Raw genomic sequence first — 22,916 nt, 5'->3', positions numbered from 1 at the left:
TTCAGCATCTAGAAAAGCTTCTGGCAAGTAGTAGGTGGTACTCAAGAAATACTTGTGTAAAAAATATATGTAATTGACTCTGTGGCCCCTTGTTTGGTACCCATTGCTGTTTCTGGACCAGCTAATTTCTAAAACATTCTAGCATTCAGAGTTCTTCTTTCGTGGTAAAGTTATCATACTGTTTTCTGAAAGATGTTTTTTTCCCTTGTAATTTTTTTTTTTACTTCCCATTAGCTATTTGGGTTTGTAATGTTAGATAATGTTTTGAGGGTATATATGTGTTTATCATTTAATTCCATTAAAGTGTTCAAAATAGTTTCCAAATTTTGAATTAGAGACTTCAGCTCTATTTGCCACTTTTCTCTTGAAACAATGTATTCGTTCGGTAGTATTTTCTTTTAAAAAATTAACAATCTCCTTGATTTTCTCTTTTCAGTAGTTTTAAATAATACTGTGATTATGGTTTATTCAGTGGAACTAAAATTATTCTCTGTCTTGTAGAAACAGCTCCATCTTGTGAACCTTTAGGATATTGCTGCTGAAATCTTTTAAAGCCCTAACTTGGTCTTGTATCATAGACCTACAAATTTTGATTTTAATAGCTGAGAAGTGGTTCTAGACAGATGCAGTTCTTGAAAATTTACAGTGGGGAGAGTGAAATTTAATCACAAATTCTGAGCCTTCCTATCCATGAACAATTAGCATTACATTTTCTAATCCATCCAGTTACTGCTTTTCAGAGATAAAGCAGTTTATTCAGTCTTGTTAAATAATATCTCCATTCTTTATCATTTTTATGTCATACCAAGTAGACATCAGGAGGCTTGGAGCAGAAACCTGTGAATGAATGCTTTAGTCTTCCTTGGTTTGACCAAGAAGTTAAATAAATGAGTTTTACATTCTTGAGTATAAATCTGTGCAGCTTTTCTGCTTGGTTAAAAGTAGCAACAAGATAATTATTTGGTTTATTCCCTTGTAGATTATCAGTCGCTGGTTTTTTTTTAAAGTGCTTTTTTAAAAAAAATATATTTCCCCTCCCCCCCTTTGATGCTTGTTTTTGCTGCCTGCTCTCTGTGTTCATTCGCTGCATGTTCTTCTGTGTCTGCTTATCTCCTTTTGGTTGTGTCATCTTGCTGTGTCACCTCTCCTTACCGGGCGCGCCGGCTGTCAGCTCTCCTTGCAGGGTGCACCGGCCATCAGTGGCCAGCTTGCCCTCACAAGGAGGCCTCAGGACTAAACTCAGGGCCTCCTATGTGGTAGATGGGAGCCCAATCAATTGAGCCACAGCCATCTCCCAGTACCTGATTTTTAAATACAAAATAGCAAGGGGGTAATTCTAAAAAGATGTGTATTGAAGTGATTTTTATTTTAAGGAGGTACTCAAATTTGAACCCAGGACTGTGTACATGGGAAGCAGGTGCTCAACCACTTGAGCTACATCCACTCCCCCAAAACATATATATTTTTAGAGGAGGAATTACATATTTTTATCTGTGCCCTTTGTAGAGACTATAAACTGCAAAATTGCATTTAAAACTACATTGGGGGAAGCAGACTTGGCCCAACGGATAGGGTTTCGCGTACCACATGGGAGGTCTGCGGTTCAAACCCCGGGCTTCCTTGACCCATGTGGAGCTGCCCCATGCACAGTGCTGATGCGCGCAAGGAGTGCCCTGCCATGCAGGGGTGTCCCCCGCGTAGGGGAGCCCCATGCGCAAGGAGTGCGCCCATAAGGAGAGCCGCCCAGCGTGAAAGAAAGTGCAGCCTGCCCAATAATGGTGCCACACACACGGAGAGCTGATGCAACAAGATGACGCAACAAAAAGAAACACAGATTCCCGGTGCCGCTGATATGGATAGAAGGAGTCACAGAAGAACACACAGCGAATGGACACAGAGAACAGACAACTGGGGGTGGGGTGTGTAAGGAGAGAGAAATTAATAATAATAATAATAATAAACTACATTGGCAAAAATAATATTCTGACTCTATTCAAAGCTCAGTTTTAATTTAAAGAAACTCTTAAATTAATCTTTGTCTCTTGTATGCAAAGCGAGGTGGTAAAATGTGATTTTTTTCATTGTGTCTTTAAATAGTAAGCAACTAGGAGTTTTTCTCCCTGAATGTATCATCCACTTTTAAATGGTCAGTTTAAGGTTGTAAATTACCATAGGACTGCCATTGGTTAAAATGTTTTTGGAACATATTCTTTTATCTTTAGTGTCAAATTTCTTGTCCTTGTGAGGGGGACTTGATTTTTAAAAATAGCCAAACCTGATGGGGAGTGGGTGTAGCTCAGTGGTTGAGCTTGCTTCGCATGTATGGGGTCCCGGCTTCAATCCCAGTATCTCCTAAAAAACAACAAAAACAAAACCAGCTGAATCAGGAGAATAATGGTGGTAATTGGTTTGATAGATTTTATTTGAGACCGAAACTAAAGTATGACAAAGTAATTAGGCTGATATGGGCTTTGTCTTCTAAACTGCCTCTGAAATAAAAGCTCCAAAAACATTTTTGATTATTGTGGTATCACTGAAGCAAATGAAAGTCCTTGGAGATGATTGCTTTGTAGATATCCCTCTTTAGAGATATAAATTCTGTTATGTTTGCTTAAAAACAGTTTCTTTCCTTTATAGAAACATTTTTTCTACTTCCTCCAACATTTCGCTATGAAAAACTTAAAATACACAGAAAAATTTAGATGCTAAAATTAATATTTTGCTCTATTTACTTTATTTCTTCATCTGTCAATCTTAGTTTTTTATGTATGGTGTGTTGAAAGTCCATTGACTTCAAAGATCTGTCAAAAATCTGACACAATATATGGGTTAGTTTTCGAAGAAGTAGGACATGCTCACTGAAGGAAGAGAACAAATTAGTTCTGTGACCATCTGACTTTCTTCTTGTTTTTTCAGGATGTGTTCCACATGGTAGTTGAGGTACCACGCTGGTCTAATGCAAAAATGGAGGTAATGTTTTGCTCTACATTAATGGTCAGACTTTTGGTGTTAGTTTTGATCTAGCCACACTGATATGCTCAAGAATTAAACAATCTAAACTTTTAAGATTTCCCTCTGCCTAGTCCCAATCAATTTTCCAGTTGCAGCTTCCATTACCTGCTAACCTGTATGTTCCAGCTAAGTGCAACCATTTGCTGTTTTCAAATATGCTCCAGCCTTTCCTGCTCTATACCTTTGCTTCTGACATTTCCAAAGCCCAGAATTACTTTTTCCTCCTCTGTCTTAATCTTTTTCAGTAGATCATTGACTCCTCCACAAGGTTTTCCATAGGCAACCCAGCTACAAATAATCTCATTGCAATTTCTGTTGCATCTTGTTAATATATTTCTCATGACACCTAACATATTTGGCTTTTAGTTATGTGTACTTACATATATATTTTCTATCACTTAAGCCTTTTGACAGTAACCATACTTGCATACATATGACAATCAAATGTTTTAATATTTTTAAATGCTTTAAAGGATAATTGAAGTTGGATATTACTTATTTTGCCCTTTTAATAAAAATCTTGGTATTTCTTGCTTTGTGCAATTGATAAATGTTCCTTTTCCCTTGTTGATAGTACATGTATGCCTCAAGTGAGTTTTCCACTTAATGGCTGATTATGGAAAAAAATTATTTAGGTTGGAATTATAAAATGATTGGAATGTAAAATGGAACAGCTGGTATGCAAAAATAGTTTGGCAATCCTCAAAAAGTTAAACATAGAATTACCATTTTACCCATAATTCTACTTCTAGCTATGTACCAAAAGAATTGAAACCAAGGGTTCAAACAGATCTTGTACACCGATGTTCATAGCAGTATTATTTACAGTAGCCAAAAGGTAGAAGCAACCCAAATGTTCCATCAACAAATGGATAGAAAAATAAAATGTGGTATGAATATATACAATGGAATATTATTCAGCCATGAAACAGAACAAAGTTCCAGTACATGCTACAACATGGGTAAACCTTGAAAAGAGTTATGTTGAGTCAAATAAGCCAAATACAAAAGGACAGATACTGTATGATTTAATGTATATGAAATATCTAGAATAAACAAATTAATAGAGATAAAAAATTGATTAGAGATTACCAGGAAAAGAGCAATGGGGGAGGTATTACTTAATGGGTACAGAGTTTGTCTTTGGGGCAATAGGAAAGTTTTGGTAATGGGTGATGGTGATAGCAGTACAACATGTAAATATAATTAATGCCACTAAATTGTACTCTTAAAAATGGTTAAAATGGGAAATTTTGATTATGTTACCACAATAAAAAAGCTTTAAAAATTATAAAAATGTTAGAAGTAAAATATATTTTTAATGAAATAGAGTGAGGGGATGTGCAAGCATGCATAGTATAATTTATTTCCTCAAAATCTTATTTGAAGAATATTTCATGGCCAAATATATAACAATACGAACATTTTAATTTCAGATTGCTACAAAGGACCCTTTAAACCCAATTAAACAAGATGTGAAAAAAGGAAAACTCCGTTATGTTGCAAATTTGTTCCCTTATAAAGGATATATCTGGAATTATGGTGCCATCCCTCAGGTATGTCTTCATGCAATTACTGAAAAATGTACATTTTAGCCTACCGTTATTAATAACAAGAGTTGAGGGAAGCAGATGTGGCTCAAGTGATAGAGCTTCTGCCTACCATATGGGAGGACCCAGGTTTAATCTCTGGGGCCTCCTGGTGAAAAAGAAGAAGAGAAAGTGTGCTAATGCAGCAAGCCAGTGCCCATGTAAGTGCCCGCACAAGTGAGTCATGCAGCAAGATGATGACGCATCAAAAAGAGAGACTAGGGTCGAAGCCAAACTCAGCATGTAAATGCAATGCCTTCCCCCCAGCGTGGGACATGACACCTGGGGATGAGCCTCCCTGGCAACGAGGGACCACTATCAACTACCAACTGATGATGCAACTGGAAAATGACCTTATACGGAAGGTTCAATGCGGATCAGTAGAATATCCATGTCTACATAAAATACCATGACTTTAAAATGCTGTTTGACCTAAAGTAAGGGGGAAATGGAAAGGAGAAATGAGTTTATATGGCTACGAGTTTCTAAAAAAGAGTCTGGAGGCTGGCAGAAGGTTTGCCCTCATGCACAACTGAGCAGAGTCAGAGAGACAGATAAAGCAGATACAACCCCCAGATATTGGTTCCTTTGAGGGCTAAAGAGACCCACGGGAGTTATGGTCATGGCCGATGGGGTTAACTACCAGGGCAGATGGCCCCTCTTTGGAAATGGTGTTTATGTGTGATGAATCTGGACTCAGATGGGATCTCCCTTCATAAGACTTTCATGCCAATGTGCTGGAGGTGCAGTTAATGTTGGGGTTTAAGATATATTTAGGGGATTTGAATCTCTGGACTGACAATGTGATAGCCAGATCCTGAGCCTCAACAGACTCCAGCACCTACAATCTGATTTATTGGAATTACCACACTCAGCTAAGATGGAGTTGAAGAAGGACAACCACCACACCATGGAGCCTAGAGTGATTACAACTGAAAATGGGAGGATTGCATCCAGCATCCAGGTGGAATCTGACCCTCCTCTTGACATAGAGGTGCAATGGACACAACCAATCCAATGTCCACATAGAAGAGGTGGCATTGGAATGGGAAAAGTGGACATAGTGGACGAAGGGTATGGGGAAAGGCAGGAAGAGATGAGAGGTGGAGGCGTCTTTGGGACATGGAGCTGCCCTGGATGGTACTTCAGAGGCAATCACCGGACATTGTAAATCCTCACAGGGCCCACTGGATGGAATGGAGGAGAGTATGGGCTATGATGTGAACCAATGTATATGAGGTGCAGAGGTGCCCAAAGATGTACTTACAAAATCCAATGGATGTGTCATGATGATGGGAACGAGTGTTGTTGGGGGGGGGAGAGGGGGGGGTGGGGGGATGGGGTTGAATGGGACCTCACATATATATTTTTAATGTAATATTATTACAAAGTCAATAAAAAATAAAAAAATTAAAAAAAAAAAAAAAAAAGAGAGAGACTAGGGGAGAGTCAAGGTGAAGCACAGCAGAAACCAGGAGCTGAGGTGGTGCGATTGACAGGGAACCTCTCTCCACATCAGGGGTCTCCAGGATTGAATCCCGTTGAATCCCAGAGGAGAGAAAATGAGAAGAGAAGGCAATACAGACAGCAAAAACAGCAGGGCAGGAGGAGGGGAAGGGGGAAAATAGATGAATAAGTAAATCTTAAAAAAAAAGATTTGGGAAGCCAGTGTAGCTCAGTGGTTGAGCTCCTTAAGAAAGGTTTTTCTGTAGTAGATTTTAAAGATAAAAAGGGTTAGTTAACTCATTTTAATACTTCCTCTTGAATCTTCAAGAAAAACCAAAAGGTAAATATTTATAATATTTAAATTCAGATTTGAGAATTTATTTTTTTGAAATATTTCTTTTTAAAAAGTATTTATTTTGAAATATTTCTTTTTAAATCTGGACTCTAAAATCTTTCTTACAGATGGAGTGGCAAGTCTAATAATTAAAAAGTGGTTAAACATGGATTTTATTTATTTTTAAATTTTTCGTGTGAAATTCCTTTTTTAAATATGGGGTGAAGGTGAAATGATTTGCCCGGAATCACACAGCAATTTCATGACAGAGTAAGCACTGATTTTTGACACCCGGCAGACCATGGTTTAAACTCCAGCCTGCCGATTCCTAGTACACCTAATTTGCTTCGGTTTCCTCCCCGCTGAGATAGGGATACTTCTATTTTAGCACTTAGCTCATGGTTATTATGAAGAATAAAGCGGTTAGTACCCAGCACATGTAAGTTCTCAGAGCTGTTGACTTTCACGTGTAGTGTCCTGATTCCTTCTTCTTTAGGCCGAGCTTTGTGGTAGAGTAATTATGGGATTGTTACCACAGCAGTCAACCCTTTGAGAAGAGGATGTCTACATTGGTTACCAAATTATCCCCAGCACAATGCCAGTTTATAGTAGGTTCTTATTTAATATTTGAATGAAGAATAACTAGAATGATGTCTACTTTAAGCAAATTATGTGCACTTAATTCTTGTTTGGCTAGGCTAATGCTGGGGTACTTAAGTTTTTTTATGTGAACTATTCAATTTAGTGTTTCCCTACTGATTCTGATAAATGCTTTGTTTTTATTAACCACTCAGTGTGTTAAATATAGAAACCCTGTGAGAGGCTCTTTGCATTAGTAGAACCTAGGTCAAACTCATCTAGCTTGTTAGGTAATCACAGAGTTGTTAATTTGCATTAGTAATGGCACTTTAACTTATATTTCAATTGATTTAGTATTTTTTTTCTCTCCCCTTCCCCCGGCCCCCCAGTTGGCTTGTTCTCTGTGTCCATTCACTGTGTGTTCTTCTGTGACTGCTTCCATCCTTATCAGTGACACTGGGAGTCTGTGTTTCTTTTTGTTGTGTCAGCTCTCTGTGTGTGCAGCACCATTCTTGGGCAGGCTGCACTTTCTTTTGCGCTGTGTGGCTCTCCTTACGGGGCACACTCCTTGCGCATGGGGCTCCCCTACGTGGGGAACACCCCTGCGTGGCATGGCACTCCTTGCGCGCATCAGCACTGCACATGGGCCTGCTCCATACGGGTCAAGGAGGCCCGGTGTTTGAACCGCTGACCTCCCATGTGGTAGGTGGACACCCTATCCATTGGGCCAAGTCTACTTCCCATAGTATTTAGTCTTGAAAGAACATCCTTTTGGGAAAACATTGCAAAATACTTATTCTTGTGTGTGTTGGAATTTGCTTTCTTAAACCTAAATTTCTGGCCAGCAGAGCTATCAGTTCTTTATGAGTTGCTCTGCAAGGACTCTGTCTTGCAGTTTAGCAAGGAAAGAAAGTCAGCAATCTAAAGCTCCAGAAAATCCCAATTAAACTTTTCAGTCTTGGTTCCTGGTCAAAGTATGATACTTACACCATCAGAACACTTCATTTCCATTTCAGTCTTTATGCCCATATAGCTCTGCTTTGGAAATTTGTTTTGAAGAAAGTCTAGTTAGTAGGAGATAATAAGTATCTACAAGAAAGAGTTCATCAAAGCAGTTTTCTTTTAATGTATTTGTAAAGTAAGTATTTAGGCTTATATTTGTTTGTGTTTGTTTCAGTTATTGGGTGGTGGTTGTCAATTTGTTTTAAATAGGATTATTGTTTTAGTTTAGTGTTACATAATAGGGGTTCTGGGATTTGATTGAAATTATTGTGTGTATTAAGATTCTAAAATGTGAATAAAGATTAAAATTTTTTAAACAAGAAAAAAATTACTGAAGATTTCATATTTTTGCAAGAACAACTCATAGGGTGTTATCTTTTAATGTCAACCTCATCCTTTCGTAAATAGCAATTATGGGAATGCTCTATGCCTTATTTTTTCAGACTTGGGAAGACCCAGGACACAATGACAAACATACTGGCTGTAGTGGCGACAATGACCCCATTGATGTGTGTGAAATTGGAAGCAAGGTAATGAAATCTGAATTTCTTTTTTAGTATTGGCATATAATTAATGAAATATGTATATATAGGTTATACTTCTAAAAATATTGTGAATAAAATACATGAATATTAGCAAAAATAGTGGTGTCTGAGTGATAAATTAAAGTTTCCATTTCATTCCAAGCATTTGTATGTTATAACTTGTGTATTTAAACCTAGTATAAAAAAAATGTGTATATGTACATGTGTGTATAAATGTGCAAATATATAAAAGAAGTAGACATGTTCTGTATTGCTGTAGAAGGCAGAGAATTAGTCAATAGGTAGAGTAGTAGGAGGAAAATTTCATCTTTATCCAAGATAAACCTTATTTAATGATTTGAAGTGAACAAGGATTTGGCCCAAGCTGAATGACCGCATGAGTCAGAAATTTATGATAAGAATTCCCCTATCAAATAAGATTACTCTAAGTTTCTGATTATGGTTATATTACTTTGCAATCTTTCTCAGGCTCAGGGAAATATTTAACAACTGAAAAGAAAGTTGTCATTCAGTTTTGTTTGTTTGTTTTTTAAACTTTATTTCAACTTTAAAAAATAAAATAACCGACAAAAGGCAGCTTAACAAATTATGGAATCATTACTTTAAAAAATCCTGTCCAGGCACATTTATCTTATTTAATCTTAAAAACAAACTCAGTAGTTTCTCCAGTGTTCTGAAAGATGAATAAATGAGTCCAGATTGGTTAAATGAACATGACCAAAGTTTTCTTGTTAATGAAAAAAATGAAGAAAAAAAAAATGCTTGATCATATTTACATCTCATAAAACTAAATCCCATATTCTTTTTTTTTAATCTGTAGCATTGATATAATACCATCTTTGCTTTTGCTAAAAAACTATTACAATATTACTGTTAACTATAGTCTAAGTTACTTTAGTTGTATTTTTCCCATGTGTTGCCATATTTTTAACACCTTGTAATAGAGGAACATTCTTTGATTTATATTGTTAACTGCACTCCTCATCTACCACCAAAATCACTAGAGTATACAGTCCCTAGATTATTCTCTAGCTGTCTTTCTATTAACATTAACCTCCCAAGATTATGTCTTTCAGCCACAATCACATGTATAAATTGGCAGTGTTTAGTTATACTCAATATAATGTGCTACCTTCAACTCTATCCATTTCCATATATTTATAGTCAACCTTATTAAACATTCTATATACATTCAACATGAGCTTCCCCTTCTCAACCTACATTCTGTCTCCTGCTAATCTATAGTTTAACTCCAAAATTTTACACATTGTATTTAGTTCATATCAGTGAGACCACACAATATTCATCCTTTTGTGTCTGGTTTATTTCACTCAGCATAATATCCTCAAGGTTCATCCATGTTGTCACATGCATCCCAAGTTCATTCCTTCTTATAGCTGAGTAGTATTCCGTCATATGTATATGCCACATTTTGTTTATCCATTCATCAATTGATGGGTACTTAGTTTGTTTCCATCTTTTAGCAATTGTGAATAATGATGCTATGAACATTGGTGTACAAATATATGTTTGTGTCTTGCTTCCAGTGCTTCTGAATATAGTCCTGGTAGCAGGATTGCTGGATCATATGGCAGTTCTATATTTAGCTTCCTGAGGAACTACCAAACTCTTCTGCAGAAGCTGCTGCGTTTTACATTCCCACCAATAGTGAAAGAGTGTTCCCATTTCTCCATATTCTCTCCAGCACTTGTAGTTTTCTGTTTTTTTTAATAATGACCATTCTGTAAAGTGTGAAATGATGTCTTATAGTTTTGATCTGCATTTCCCCAATAGCTAGAGATGTTGAGCATCTTTTCATTTGCTTTTTGGCCATTTGTATTTCCTCTTTGGAAAAATGTCTTTTCAAATCTTTTGCCTGTTTTTTTTAATTGGGTTGTCTTTTTGTTTTTGTTTTGTTTTTTTTTGAGGTACCTGGGATTGAATCCATGACCTCATATATAGAAAGCTGGCATTCAACTACGGAGCCACATTGACTTCCCTGAGTTGGTTTTATCATTTGTTTTGCTTGTTGTTTGTTTTTGATTTTTCAGATGGCACTGGGAACTGAAACCAAGACCTCCATGTGGGAGGTGGGCGCTCAACCATTTGAGCCACATATGCTCTTTCTTTTTATCATTGAGTTGTGTGATCTCTTTGTATAAAATGGAGGGAAGCGGACTTGGCCCAGTGGATAGGGTGTCTGCTTATCACATGGGAAGACCGCAGTTCAAATCCCAAGCCTCCTTGACCCATGTGGAGCTGGTTCATGTGCAGTGCTGATGTGGAGAGAAAGAAATAAAAAATAAAATAAATAAAATATATAAAATGGAACTCAAACCCTTATTGGATGTGTGCTTTTTTAGTTTTTCAGCTAACTAAGTGACTTCTTTAAAATTAAAGGTAAAGAAGCTACATTAAAATATATATTTAAACCAGTTATGTATAATTTATAGTTTGGAACGATCAGTCATAGTTTAATTACCTTTAATTATGTTGGTGATGTTCTTTTTTTTTCCCAAAGATTTATTTATTTATTTATTTCCCCTTCCCCCCTCCCCAGTTGTCTGCTCTGTGTCCATTCGCTGTGTTCTTCTGTGACTGCTTCTATCCTTATCAGCGGCACCAGGAGTCTGTGTTTCTTTTTGTTGTGTCATCTTGTTGTGTCAGCTCTCCGTGTGTGTGGCACCATTCTTGGGCAGGCTGCACTTTCTTTCGTGTTGGGTGGCTCGCCTTACGGGGTGCACTCCTTGCACGTGGGGCTCCTCTACACGGGGGACACCCCTGAGTCGCACGGCACTCCTTGCACGCATCAGCACTGCGCATGGGCCAGCTCCACACGGGTCAAGGAGGCCCGGGGTTTGAACTGTGGACCTCCCATGTGGTAGACGGACGCCCTAACCACTGGACCAAGTCTGCTTCCCTGGTGATGTTCTTAATGACCTACAAATAATAAGGGGTATCTGTTTTCCAACTTGGTAAGACTGATTAGGTGTTTACATTTTTAGCTTTTTAAAATTTACTGAAAGGAGCAATCGTAAGGTAAGTTTTTACATAAACTTGACAGCTTCCTTATTTCCTATTATCCACTAAGAAAAATTTTTCAAAGGTTTCTTTTAGTAGTATTATCCTGACTCTGGTTCTTCACTCTCAGGTATGTGCAAGAGGTGAAATAATTGGGGTGAAAGTTTTGGGCATTTTGGCTATGATTGATGAAGGGGAAACTGACTGGAAAGTCATCGCCATTAATGTGGAAGATCCTGATGCAGCCAACTATAATGGTAAGAAGTCTTTTTATGAGGAGTCTGAAGTCTTTATACCTCATCTTTTTTTTTTTTTTAAGATTTATTTATTTATTTCTCCCCCGCCCCGGTTGTCTGTTCTCTGTGTCTATTTGCTGCATCTTCTTTGTCCGCTTCTGTTATTGTCAGCGGCATGGGAATCTGTGTTTCTTTTTGTTGTGTCAGCTCTCTGTGTGTGCGGCTGAACTTCTTTCGCGCTGGGCAGCTCTCCTTACGGGGCGCACTCCTTGCGCGTGGGACTCCCCTATATGAGGCACACCCCTGCGTGGCAGGGCACTCCTTGTGCGCATCAGCACTGCACATGGGCCAGCTCCACACGGGTCAAGGAGGCCCGGGGTTTGAACCGTGGACCTCCCATGTGGTAAACAGATGCCCTAACCACTGGGCCAAGTCCGCCGCCCTATACCTCATTCTTAAGCACCACCAGTCTTAATATATGATGACAGAATTGTAAACCTTCACTCTCTTTAACCAAACTGTTAAAGAATGGAAGGGAAGAGTAAAACATTTGGCAAAGCATTATTATTTTCACTACTGATCTATTGTAATTAACAAAGTAAACTATTTCCTTCTCTTCAGGGGAAAAAACATCTGGTAATTAGGGCTTGCCTTACCATTTTCTTTTATCCTTCCCCACATATGAACACTCAGTTGCTTCGTTTATTTTTATTTATTGAGGTATAATTTGCATATCATAAAATTTACCCTTTTGTACTGTAAAATTCAGTGGATTTTTAAAAATATTTACAAAGTTGTAGAACCATCACCATTAATTCCAGAAAGCTTTCATCATCCCCCCAAAAATATCCTAATTTCTTTCATCCCAGGCCCTGGCCAATGCCCTATACTAATATAAGATGTTAGTAATACGGGAAACTGGGGAGTGGGTATAGCTCACAGTTGAGCACCTGCTTCCCACATGGGAGGTCTTGGGTTTGGTTCCTGGTGCCTCCTGAAAAAAAAAAAAAACAACAACAGACAAGCAAACAAAAATTACATCTCAGAGGAACTGATATGGCTCAGTGGTTGAGAGCCAGCTTTCCACATATGAGGTCCTGGGTTCAAGTCCTGGCCCAGATTCCTAAAAATGAAAGGAGGGGTGGGTAGGAAACTTAGTATTGGGTATATGGGAACTCCTTGTATTATTTTTGCAACTTTTCTGTAACTAAAAAACTCTTCTAAAATTTAAAAGTTTACTAGGAAAAAAAAGGCAACTGGAATACATTAATAGACTATTGAGAACACTCAAAAGTGATGTGAGCCAAGTATATATTTGGTGTAATTCCTTTTTTTTTTTAGGAAATTGACATTAAGATCAGCATCATTTTGACCCAGTAATTCTACTTTTAAATATCTGTTCCACAAAATTGCTCATAAATATATACAAAGATGTATGTATAAGGATATTCATTGTAGCATTGTTTAAAGTAGCAAAAACCTGTAAAATCGCCTACTATATGAACTGGCTAGATGATTAAATAATTATGGTCTGTCCAGATAGTAGAGTACATGTGTGGCTATTACCAAGAAGAAGTAGATTTGTATGTTTGGATGTGGAAAGATCACTAAGACAAAATGGCATTTTGTTTTGTTATTAAATTCATCTTACAAGGTGTGATTTCATATATGTTTTTAAAAAGTACATACATTTAGATCTATATTTGTGTTACGTTGCTAAAGCTGCCATAAAATGCGTAGACTTTTCTGATATGAATTTATTATTATAGTTTACAAGTTTATAGTTATGAGGCTGGGGAATTGTCCCAGTCAAGGCACCATCAAGGTGATGCTTTCTTCCTGAAGACCAGCTGCCAGTGATCCTGAAATCCTCTTGACACATAGCAAGGCATATGGCAGCATCTGCTGGCCTCTTCCTTCTCTTCCGAGTTTTGTTGCTTCCAGCTTTCTCTCTCTTTCTGTCTCCCTATTCATCCTGTTTGTAAAGGACTGCACTAAGAGGATTAAGAGCCACCCTGGGCCACAGCTTAACTGCAGTAATCTAATCAAAAGATCCTGCTTCCCATAGGTTTACACCCACATTAGCTTTAAGGACATGATTTTTCTGGGGTCCATACAGCTTCAAACCATCAAAATAAAGTCATGGAAGAAGGACTGGAAGAACACCAATCTTTTAATAGTGAAATGGGGAGAAGAGTGAGACGCTTGTATTTTTGTTCAGGTATTTCTGCATTGTTTAGATTTTGTACAGTGAGAGTGCATTGATCCATTTGTCATCTCTGTTTCTCACTGTGTCTATTTTTATATGTGCTACTTATGCAAAGTAGCATAGCACACATTAAGTGGCATGCTCTGGGCAGATTAGTAAAGCCAAGGTCTTCATTATGGTAACGCCATTTTGCTAGGGTATTACTTTATTCCAGTAGAAATTATTAGAATCCTGAGAACATTCTCTAGATGGTCCCATGGTGCAAGTAGTATGCTTCTTTCTCTAAATATCAGTCTAAGGCAGTGTCTGTTTGTCATCAGTTATATTCTGAAGAGTTTTTCTAGAGAAGGGAGAATTTTTGACTAGCCACAACTTCAGGAGGGAGACTGATACGTCCTTGATGTGGCATCAGGAAGCAGTTCTTAAATCTTCCTCCTCAGGTATCTCTGCATGGGTTTTGCCTATGCATACATAATGTACAGCATGAGGAGCAAACATCTACTGAGTTTTCCCACTTTTTTTTTTTTTTTTTTTTGTGCTCTAGGTTTCCCAATCTGGATCCAGCACACCTTTATAATGTCTAGTTTACAATCAGAGTTAATCAGCTCTTATATTTTTTTTAATTTCTGGGATTTCAGATTCTGTGTCAGGTGACAGATTTTATGTTAACTATAAATTCTTTGAAATCTACCAATGTTTAAATATTTCCCAGTTCATTTTGTAAATTTTTTATACTTTTAATGATTTTATGATGACAGAATGTTTGATATCCTTTAACTGTATAAATTATAGGTTAGACTTAAAGCAATTATTTTATTTTTTTTATTTTTTAGCAGTTATTTTATATAAATATAAATGTTTCTGCTGTTGAATCCATTCCTTCTCCCAGTAATACTTTTCCTGATAGACTTTTTAACATTTATATCTTCTGTTTGCTGGCATTTAGCAAGGGTTTGGTCAGTGTGATAACACTGATGTTATACATATTTGCCATACTGGGTCTTTCATTGCATAGCCCCCAACCATTCCTCTATCCTCTTATCTAATGGCACTTACTGTCTAATAGTTCTCTTACTAATTAATGTAAGAGCAATTGTAAGATACTGGATTTTTCCTTTTAATGCGTATATATATTATCAATGAAGTGATTAACTCCAATATTATCTTAAAATTCTTAGATAATCCATAGTAAGTACTTGATACATTTTTTGTGCATTAATAATTACTTATGCATCTTGCTATCTGCTTATTCTCTTCTTAGATATTAATGATGTCAAACGGCTGAAACCTGGCTACCTGGAAGCCACTGTGGACTGGTTTAGACGGTACAAGGTTCCTGATGGAAAACCAGAGAATGAATTTGCTTTCAATGCAGAATTTAAAGATAAGGTTAAGAAAAGCCATTTGAATTGTAGCTTTAGGCCTGTTTGCTTTCAGACTTATAATTTTTTTTTTAAGATTTATTTATTTTTTTATTTCTCTCACCTTCCCTCCCCACCTCCCCGCAGTTGTCTGTTCTCTGTGTCTGTTTGCTGTGTGTTCTTCTTCGTCTGCTTCTGTTGTTGTCAGCAGCACCAGAATCTGTGTCTCTTTTTGTTGCATCATCTTGCTGTGTCACTCTCTGTGTGGGCGGCACCATTCCAGGGCAGGCTGCACTTTCTTTCGTGCTGGGCGGCTGTCCTTACAGGGCATACTCCTTGTGTGTGGGGCTCCCCTACGCAGGGGCACCCCTGCGTGGCACGGCACTCCTTGCGCACATCAGCACTGCGCGTGGGCTAGCCCCACACGGGTCAAGGAGGCCCGGGGTTTGAACTGCGGACCTCCCATGTGGTAGACAGACGCCCTAACCACTGGGCCAAGTCCACTTCCCCAAACTTACAATTTAACCATACTGTTACCATATAAAGTCTATCGGGTTTATAAAACAAAGGTCTAAAGACATAAGACAGTCTTGATGTTGATTTATTCATTTAAATGTTCTCCGTTTTTGACACAAGGAAGTGATTCAAAACAGACAAAGTGTCAGGTTTTGAGAAAATTTTGATAATAGGAAAAGAACATTTTCCAATGATTATAATGCATATCTCTTCAAATTATAGGACTTTGCAATTGATATTATTAAAAGCACTCATGACCATTGGAGAGCATTAGTGACTAAGAAAACCGATGGAAAAGGAATCAGTTGGTAAGCTTTTGGCTTTTTTCTCCATGTTTAACGCATGAAACAGACCAGCTTGCTCCAAAGGTTTTTAATAACCCTAAGACACCATTTACTTTGAACAGAGATAACTGGTTTTGCCCGTCAATGCTTGAGTGGGAAGGCAAAATCCATACATAAACAATTGAAGTGTCTATAAAATACTCTCTTAATAAGTGCAAACTAAAATTATAAAGGGGACTGTGAGATCGGAGCTGCTTAAGGGTAATTGGGAAAGGCTGCCAAGCATCAGGGTGCGCAGAATGTATTAGATAAAGTAAGTTTGATTAATGATGTAAATTTATAAGATGTATCACAACTAAATCAGGATCTACTATGTGCACTGAATTGTAACTACCATTAATAAGAATAGCTAATGTTTATTGAACAGTTAGTATCTGCCAAGCACATAATTGAGGTATAGAGAGATTAAACTTAACTTTCCTCACACCGTAATAAATGTTGGAGCTAGGACTCAGTCCCTGCCCGAAACCCATCTTCTTTATCAGTACAATACACTTCTCTTAGGTATTTAAATATTTATAAGAGGTTATCCACTATCATCACTTAACTAATGTTGTTCTGGAAATACTAGCCAGAAATAAGAAATATGAATAGAAATAAGATGTAGAAGTATTGGAAAATGAGGGATTCAACTCAGGGAGACTGCTACGGCTCTGGTTGTGCACCAGTTTTCCACATGGAGGTCCTGGGTTCAACCCCTAGCACCACCTAAAAATAAATAAAGAAATAGGCTGAGATTTATTTTTTTAAAAAAGCTTAGTTGAATTTATTTATTACCTTGTAGTAAGGAATACCTTTCAAAATGGAGCAGAAAACTCAAAATCCATAAAAGAAAGGTTTACTCACAATATTTCTGTTTTTGTATACCAGAAGACAATTTTCCCCAGTTTCTTTTATTTTCTTCACATGGCAAAGGGCTAAATTCCATAGTTTACAAATAGATATCCAAGTCAGTAAGAAAAAAGACTAACAACTTAATGAAGGGGAAAAGGGGACAAGGCAGTTTATATATTAAAAGATGAACAATCTCATAATGTAAAATGCAATTCAGTAAGATAATGTTACTCTCTACTAGATTTGTAAAAATTTTCAAAGTTTGATGATAGCCAGGGATGTCAAGGATAATATATATAATTGGTGAGAGAAACAAAAACAGGCAACAAGCCTGTGGATACAGCTTTTCTGAAGGGCAATTTGGCATGTCTAGTCCAAAAATTAAAAATACATGTATTTTTCTTTATAGCAACACTCCTAGGACTGTATCTTAAAGATAATGCCAAAAAATTCATCAAGAAATATGTATAAGGCTGTTCATTGCACCCGTATAGTAGCACACTATGTGGCACACTTTAAAAAAAAAACTAGATCTATATATGGTGATATGGAATGATGTCCAAAATATATTAAGTAGGAAAAGCAAAGTCCATAGTAATATATTAATATGATCCCATCCCAGCAAATTCAATGCACACACGCACAAAACACACACATCTATCTCAGTATCTATTTAAAAAATTTTTTTCTGGAGAGCAGCTAAAGGACTGTAAGTAGTGCTTGTCTTTGGAGACAACCCTTTGGAGAGTGGAGGGACACTCTTGTTTTGTGACTTTCTGTACTTCTAAAATTTTCTATTTTTAATTTTTTTAATGTCATAATTTATCTGGGAAGTAGCATTTTTTCCTGAGTATGAGAAAAATCCTAATGTATAAAAAATAGTTTTTCCAGGAATATTCTATTCCATGAGTCAGGATAAAGTCCAGTAAAATGGAAACATTGCCCTTCCATGAACAACAGAAAAATTGAGTACATTAACACATTTGTATGAAAATGTTTAATCATAGTGCTTTGTTTTTAAGTTAACGTCTCTATTTTGTGGTATTTTATTATTTCTGTGGAGACGTACTTAAGGTGTGTTAAGTAACAGATAACTGCAGATATTTCCTATTTCATTTTAATAAAACATCTCAATATACCCATATATAAAAATAAATACTACGATAATTGATGTATAGGAAAGGGATATTTGAACAATGATAATAAAAAGAAAACATTTTTAAAAGATCACTTATAACCATACTGTTTCCAGAGACACCCCTACTAACATTTGGAATTTTTCTTTTTATAGTCCTTTGTGTGCATATATAATGCTTTTTTTTTTTTTTTTGATAATGAGGATCATATTGTATGTACAATTTGTTTTAGGATGTTTTTATTTAACACCATGTTATAAGCATTTCCTCATGTCATAAAAAATAGTATTTTTATAATATATAGTATTTAAAATAGTTGGGAAACCATTTTTGATCATTCCCTATTGTTGGACATTTTGATTGCTATCAGTTTTTCTCTTAAAATATCAATAGTGAAATAGTGTCTGGCAAACATCTTTCTAGATGATTTTTAAAATCTTCAATTGGGTTCTTAGAAGTAGAATTTCTCTATCAAAGCATATGAACTTTTTAAAAGTTTTGAACACATTTTACCAAATTTTTTCCCACAGATGTTGAACTCAGTGTTATTCCTGCCAGAATTATTTCTCTCAAATATCTCACCAACAATGACAGGAACTGGCTTTTTGGAATTATTTTTCTTTCATTATTTTCCAATTAGGAAAAAAAGTCTTATTTTTATATGTATTTCTCAGCTCTGTCAATGAGAAATATAAGCCTTCAATCTCAGGTTCTTAAATCTGAATTTAAGTGATTTGAATTTAATTAAATCTATAAGTAAAACTGACCACAAGAATAGCTGTACTGGGAAACGGACTTTGGCCCAGTGGTTAGGGCGTCCGTCTACCATATGGGAGGTCCGCGGTTCAAACCCTGGGCCTCCTTGACCCGTGTGGAGCTGGCCATGCGCAGTGCTGATGCGCGCAAGGAGTGCCGTGCCACGCAAGGGTGTCCTCCGCGTGGGGGAGCCCCACGCGCAAGGAGTGCGCCCGTGAGGAAAGTCGCCCAGCGTGAAAAGAAAGAGCAGCCTGCCCAGGAATGGCCCGCCCACACTTCCCGTGCCGCTGACAACAACAGAAGTGGACAAAGAAACAAGACGCAGCAAATAGACACCAAGAACAGACAACCAGGGGAGGGGGGGGAATTAAATAAATAAATAAATCTTTAAAAAAAAAAAAAAGAATAGCTGTAGCTTGCCCAAACAAGTAGTGACAGTGTTTAATATAGGTGAGAAAGCTTTCAATTAAACCAGACTTAAATGTCATCTGGTTATTTTTTAACTCTTAAGAGCGAATTTTTTGTGACTTATGATTTCTTTTATTTTATTTAATAGCATGAATACAACAGTGTCTGAGAGCCCCTTCAAGTGTGAGCCCGATGCTGCCAAAGCCATTGTGGATGCTGTATGTAAAATTTTCCTTAAAAAAAGAATACCTGGTGGCAAAAAAAAAAAAAAAAAGTGCTAAATGGGGAAGAGAAGTGCTTTCAATAAATATTTGAGTACCTCTCATACTCATATTACTGTGTAAAGTCTTGAAATTAGAAACCTTGGACACACAAAAATACCCTTTTGAGGGGAGCAGCTGGGGAGTGGTCCTGGTCAACCATATGTTAAAAAGATAGCAAGTAGTATAGTTTATAAAAATCAAAATGATTCCAGAATGTACCAAGTAACCCAAGTGCCTGTATACCTATCATAAGTCATTTTTCACAAAAGAACAAATGAGAATTTACTTGGCCTGGTTAGAGCAAGGAATTTATTAAATTTGGGGTACTATTGTAGGAGTGGTTTAAATATTAAAAAAGACTCATGTGAGGTAATAAACCATTCATCATGGAAATAATGTTGTTTTTGTGCTATTTTTGGATTAGCCTAAAGATAGAACTAGGTCATCTTAAATTATTCTCATTTATAATATTTTAAAAAATCAAAGAAAATGAGATCTGGCTTGTAAATGGGGTAGTAGAAAGTAAAAAGAACAATTTAAAGATGAAGCCAGTATGTTTAGATTTATCTTTAATTATATATGAATCCTGACACTTAGGAGTTAGAATGGATAAGTAGGAAGGGAAAAGTCAGTGGTTGACTCTTTAATGAGAACACTTTGTTCACATTATTTATATATATATAAAATGTCCTTATATGTGCATGAAATTAGTTTTTCTTTATTTCTTTAAAAAATAATTATTATTATTCTCCTGTGTCTTTAAAAGCCAGGAGGCTTTAATCTGCTAGTTTCTCTTGGTAGTACAGCAAACCTTGCCTTTTTCTGTATGTTATTGTTTTTAGGACCTGAAAACTAGGATAGCTGTCTTCTGTTCAGATTAGTTTTTGTGTCAGTATCCTTTTTAGCTTTTTTTTTTTTCTGGGATTAGACTAATATATTTTTAACTTTTAATTTCAGTTACCACCACCTTGTGAATCTGCCTGTACATTACCAACAGATGGTAAGGTCTACTTTCTAGCAAAATTACATTAAACATTGTGTATGTGTGTGCATGTGTACACGCTTACATACATGTGGAGAGAGGGGGAAGGAAAAGGAAAAAAGAAACCTTTTCAGAGTTCCATAATTTAGTGGAAAGAAAGATGGACTGCTGCATATCCCCTTTATTGCCAGTTTCTGTCACAGTGGTTTTCAAACTGACCCACAATATTTCCGAGTTGCGTGTAAATGTCTCATGGACACTGAAGGGGCACCTGATTGGGCTGGGCTCTATGTCCCCATGTGAACACAAGCTGCTTCTCCCAGAAAACAGTTCTGCTTCTCTTCCCATTTAGATGTTAGAATTCTCTGTAAGGTTCTTTTGGTGAGAAAAACATGTTTGAAAATCACACTTCTATAGGATTAGCCTCAAGAATGAGGAAGCTCAAAAGAAAATGCTGTGACAAATGACCTGTTTTGCTCTAGTAATTTTGCGTGTATGTATATTTGTTTTATGATAATCCATAGTAGGATTCATTAAAGCAAGTATGTTATTTTTATTACATGTTGGATGTAATTTTGATTCTTAGCAGGAATTCTAATTTGTTTTTCTTTTCTTTGAATATAGTGGATAAATGGTTCCATCACCAGAAAAACTAAGGAAATTTCTCTGGAATACAAAGCTGATACTGCTGTGTTCTTTTCATCTTGAAGTATTAGTTGCAAAAGTAGTAGCTTTTCAAAGCTTTAAATTTATAGAGCTAATCTTCATAAACCAAATTCTGCTGTGACCAATCCCAGATATTCAGAATGTTGTCTGTCTAAAAGCCTTTTTCATTTTCATATTTCAACTAAGATAACTTTATTACATGCTTAAATATAAAAGCAGATGTTGTAATTTGAAAGTCATTTGTGAATAGATGTGAAAGATAAACACATACTGGATGTATATGTTTACCATGTGTTAGAAATAAAATTATTTTGCTGAAATTCAGTTTAGGATATTTTTATTTTATTCTGAAGCCTGACATTACCAAGCAGGAATGGGTACTTTTCAGTGTTTGTTTTCTATCAAGGATCTTAAAATTCAATTTTATAATTACTTGTTAGACTAAAACTGACTGCTTATTCTTAGGGACCTGAGAATGGAATCTTTTAAACTTCTGGTTGTTTTGATACTATGCTTCGTTACATAATTGTTGGCATCCCATTGTAAAGCAAAGGCTTTACATCTACTTATTAACTCTGTACTATGTCAGTTACCAGCCACTTGAAACCTCAGTTCCCTCATCTGTAGAACAGATCTTATTTGTGTAATAGCATGTGGTGAGCAGTCAGCTTTGTTTTTTTTAAAGAGGTACCAGAGATTGAACCCAGACCTTGTACATGAGAAGCAGGCATTCAACCAGTGAGCTACATCTGCTCCCCAGCGAGAGTTGTTTTTTGCGTTTGTTTGTTTGTCCATGTTTAGGAGGTACCAGGGATCAAACCTGGGACCTCGAACATGGAAACAGGCACTCAACCACTTGAGCTACATCAGCTCCCCAGATTTCTTTAGTTGAAATTTTTATTGAGATAACTTTGGATTCACAGTACACTAGACTTAAATGTAGAGATTCCTTGTACACTTTATCTACTTTCCCCCAATGGTAACATTTTCGGAAACTATAGTATATTAACATTACATCTAGGACATTGACATATACAAGTCACTGTTCTTATTCAGATTTCTCCAGTTTTACTTTTTTTTTTTTTTAAATTTCTCTCCCTTTCCCCCCCTCCCCCAGTTGTCTGCTCTCTGTGTCCATTTCGCTGTGTGTTCTGTGATTGCTTCTGTCCTTACCAGCTGTACCGGGAATCTGTGTTTCTTTTTGTTGTGTCATCTTGTTGTGTCAGCCCTCCATGTGTGTAGTGCCATTCTTGGGCAGGCTGCACTTTTTGCGCTGGGCGGCTCTCCTTATGGGGTGCACTCCTTGCGCGTGGGGCTCCCCTACGCGGCGGACACCTCTGCATGGCGGTACACTCCTTGCGCGCATCAGCACTGCGCGTGGGCCAGCTCCACACGGGTTAAGGAGGCCCGGGGTTTGAACCACGGACCTCCCATGTGGTAGGCGGATGCCCTATCCATTGGGCCACACCCGCTCCCCAGTTTTACTTTTACTCACTTGTATGTGTGTGTATGTGGGTGGGGGGAGTATGTTCTATACAATTATATACATTACAAGGATGTCTTGTTACCACTTTATAACCACACCGATGCGTTCTCTTTCACACCCAGCCCTGGCTCTTGCAGTCATTAATCTCTCCTCTTTTCTAAAATTTTGTCATTTCAAAATGATTATATAAA

At 37.0% G+C, this 22,916-nt stretch overlaps 1 protein-coding gene across 1 annotated transcript in view; it reads left to right on the top strand.

The window, feature by feature from the left end:
• Positions 1–21,559, top strand: part of PPA1 (inorganic pyrophosphatase 1) — a 29,923-nt gene extending 8,364 nt beyond the window's left edge. The window contains exons 3-11 of the mRNA XM_058298963.2: positions 2,917–2,970; positions 4,449–4,568; positions 8,406–8,492; positions 11,659–11,785; positions 15,235–15,362; positions 16,073–16,158; positions 19,477–19,546; positions 20,549–20,591; positions 21,198–21,559. Of these exons, the coding sequence (XP_058154946.1) occupies positions 2,917–2,970; positions 4,449–4,568; positions 8,406–8,492; positions 11,659–11,785; positions 15,235–15,362; positions 16,073–16,158; positions 19,477–19,546; positions 20,549–20,591; positions 21,198–21,229 (747 nt within the window). The 3' untranslated portion in view covers positions 21,230–21,559. The remainder of the gene's footprint in view (positions 1–2,916; positions 2,971–4,448; positions 4,569–8,405; positions 8,493–11,658; positions 11,786–15,234; positions 15,363–16,072; positions 16,159–19,476; positions 19,547–20,548; positions 20,592–21,197) is intronic.
• The last annotated feature ends 1,357 nt before the right edge of the window (positions 21,560–22,916 follow it).

Source organism: Dasypus novemcinctus, chromosome 6, assembly GCF_030445035.2.
Source record: "Dasypus novemcinctus isolate mDasNov1 chromosome 6, mDasNov1.1.hap2, whole genome shotgun sequence".
Taxonomy (NCBI): Eukaryota; Metazoa; Chordata; class Mammalia; order Cingulata; family Dasypodidae; genus Dasypus; species Dasypus novemcinctus.
Note: the sequence above shows the minus strand (reverse complement) of the source record. Positions and strands in the feature narration are given on the sequence as shown.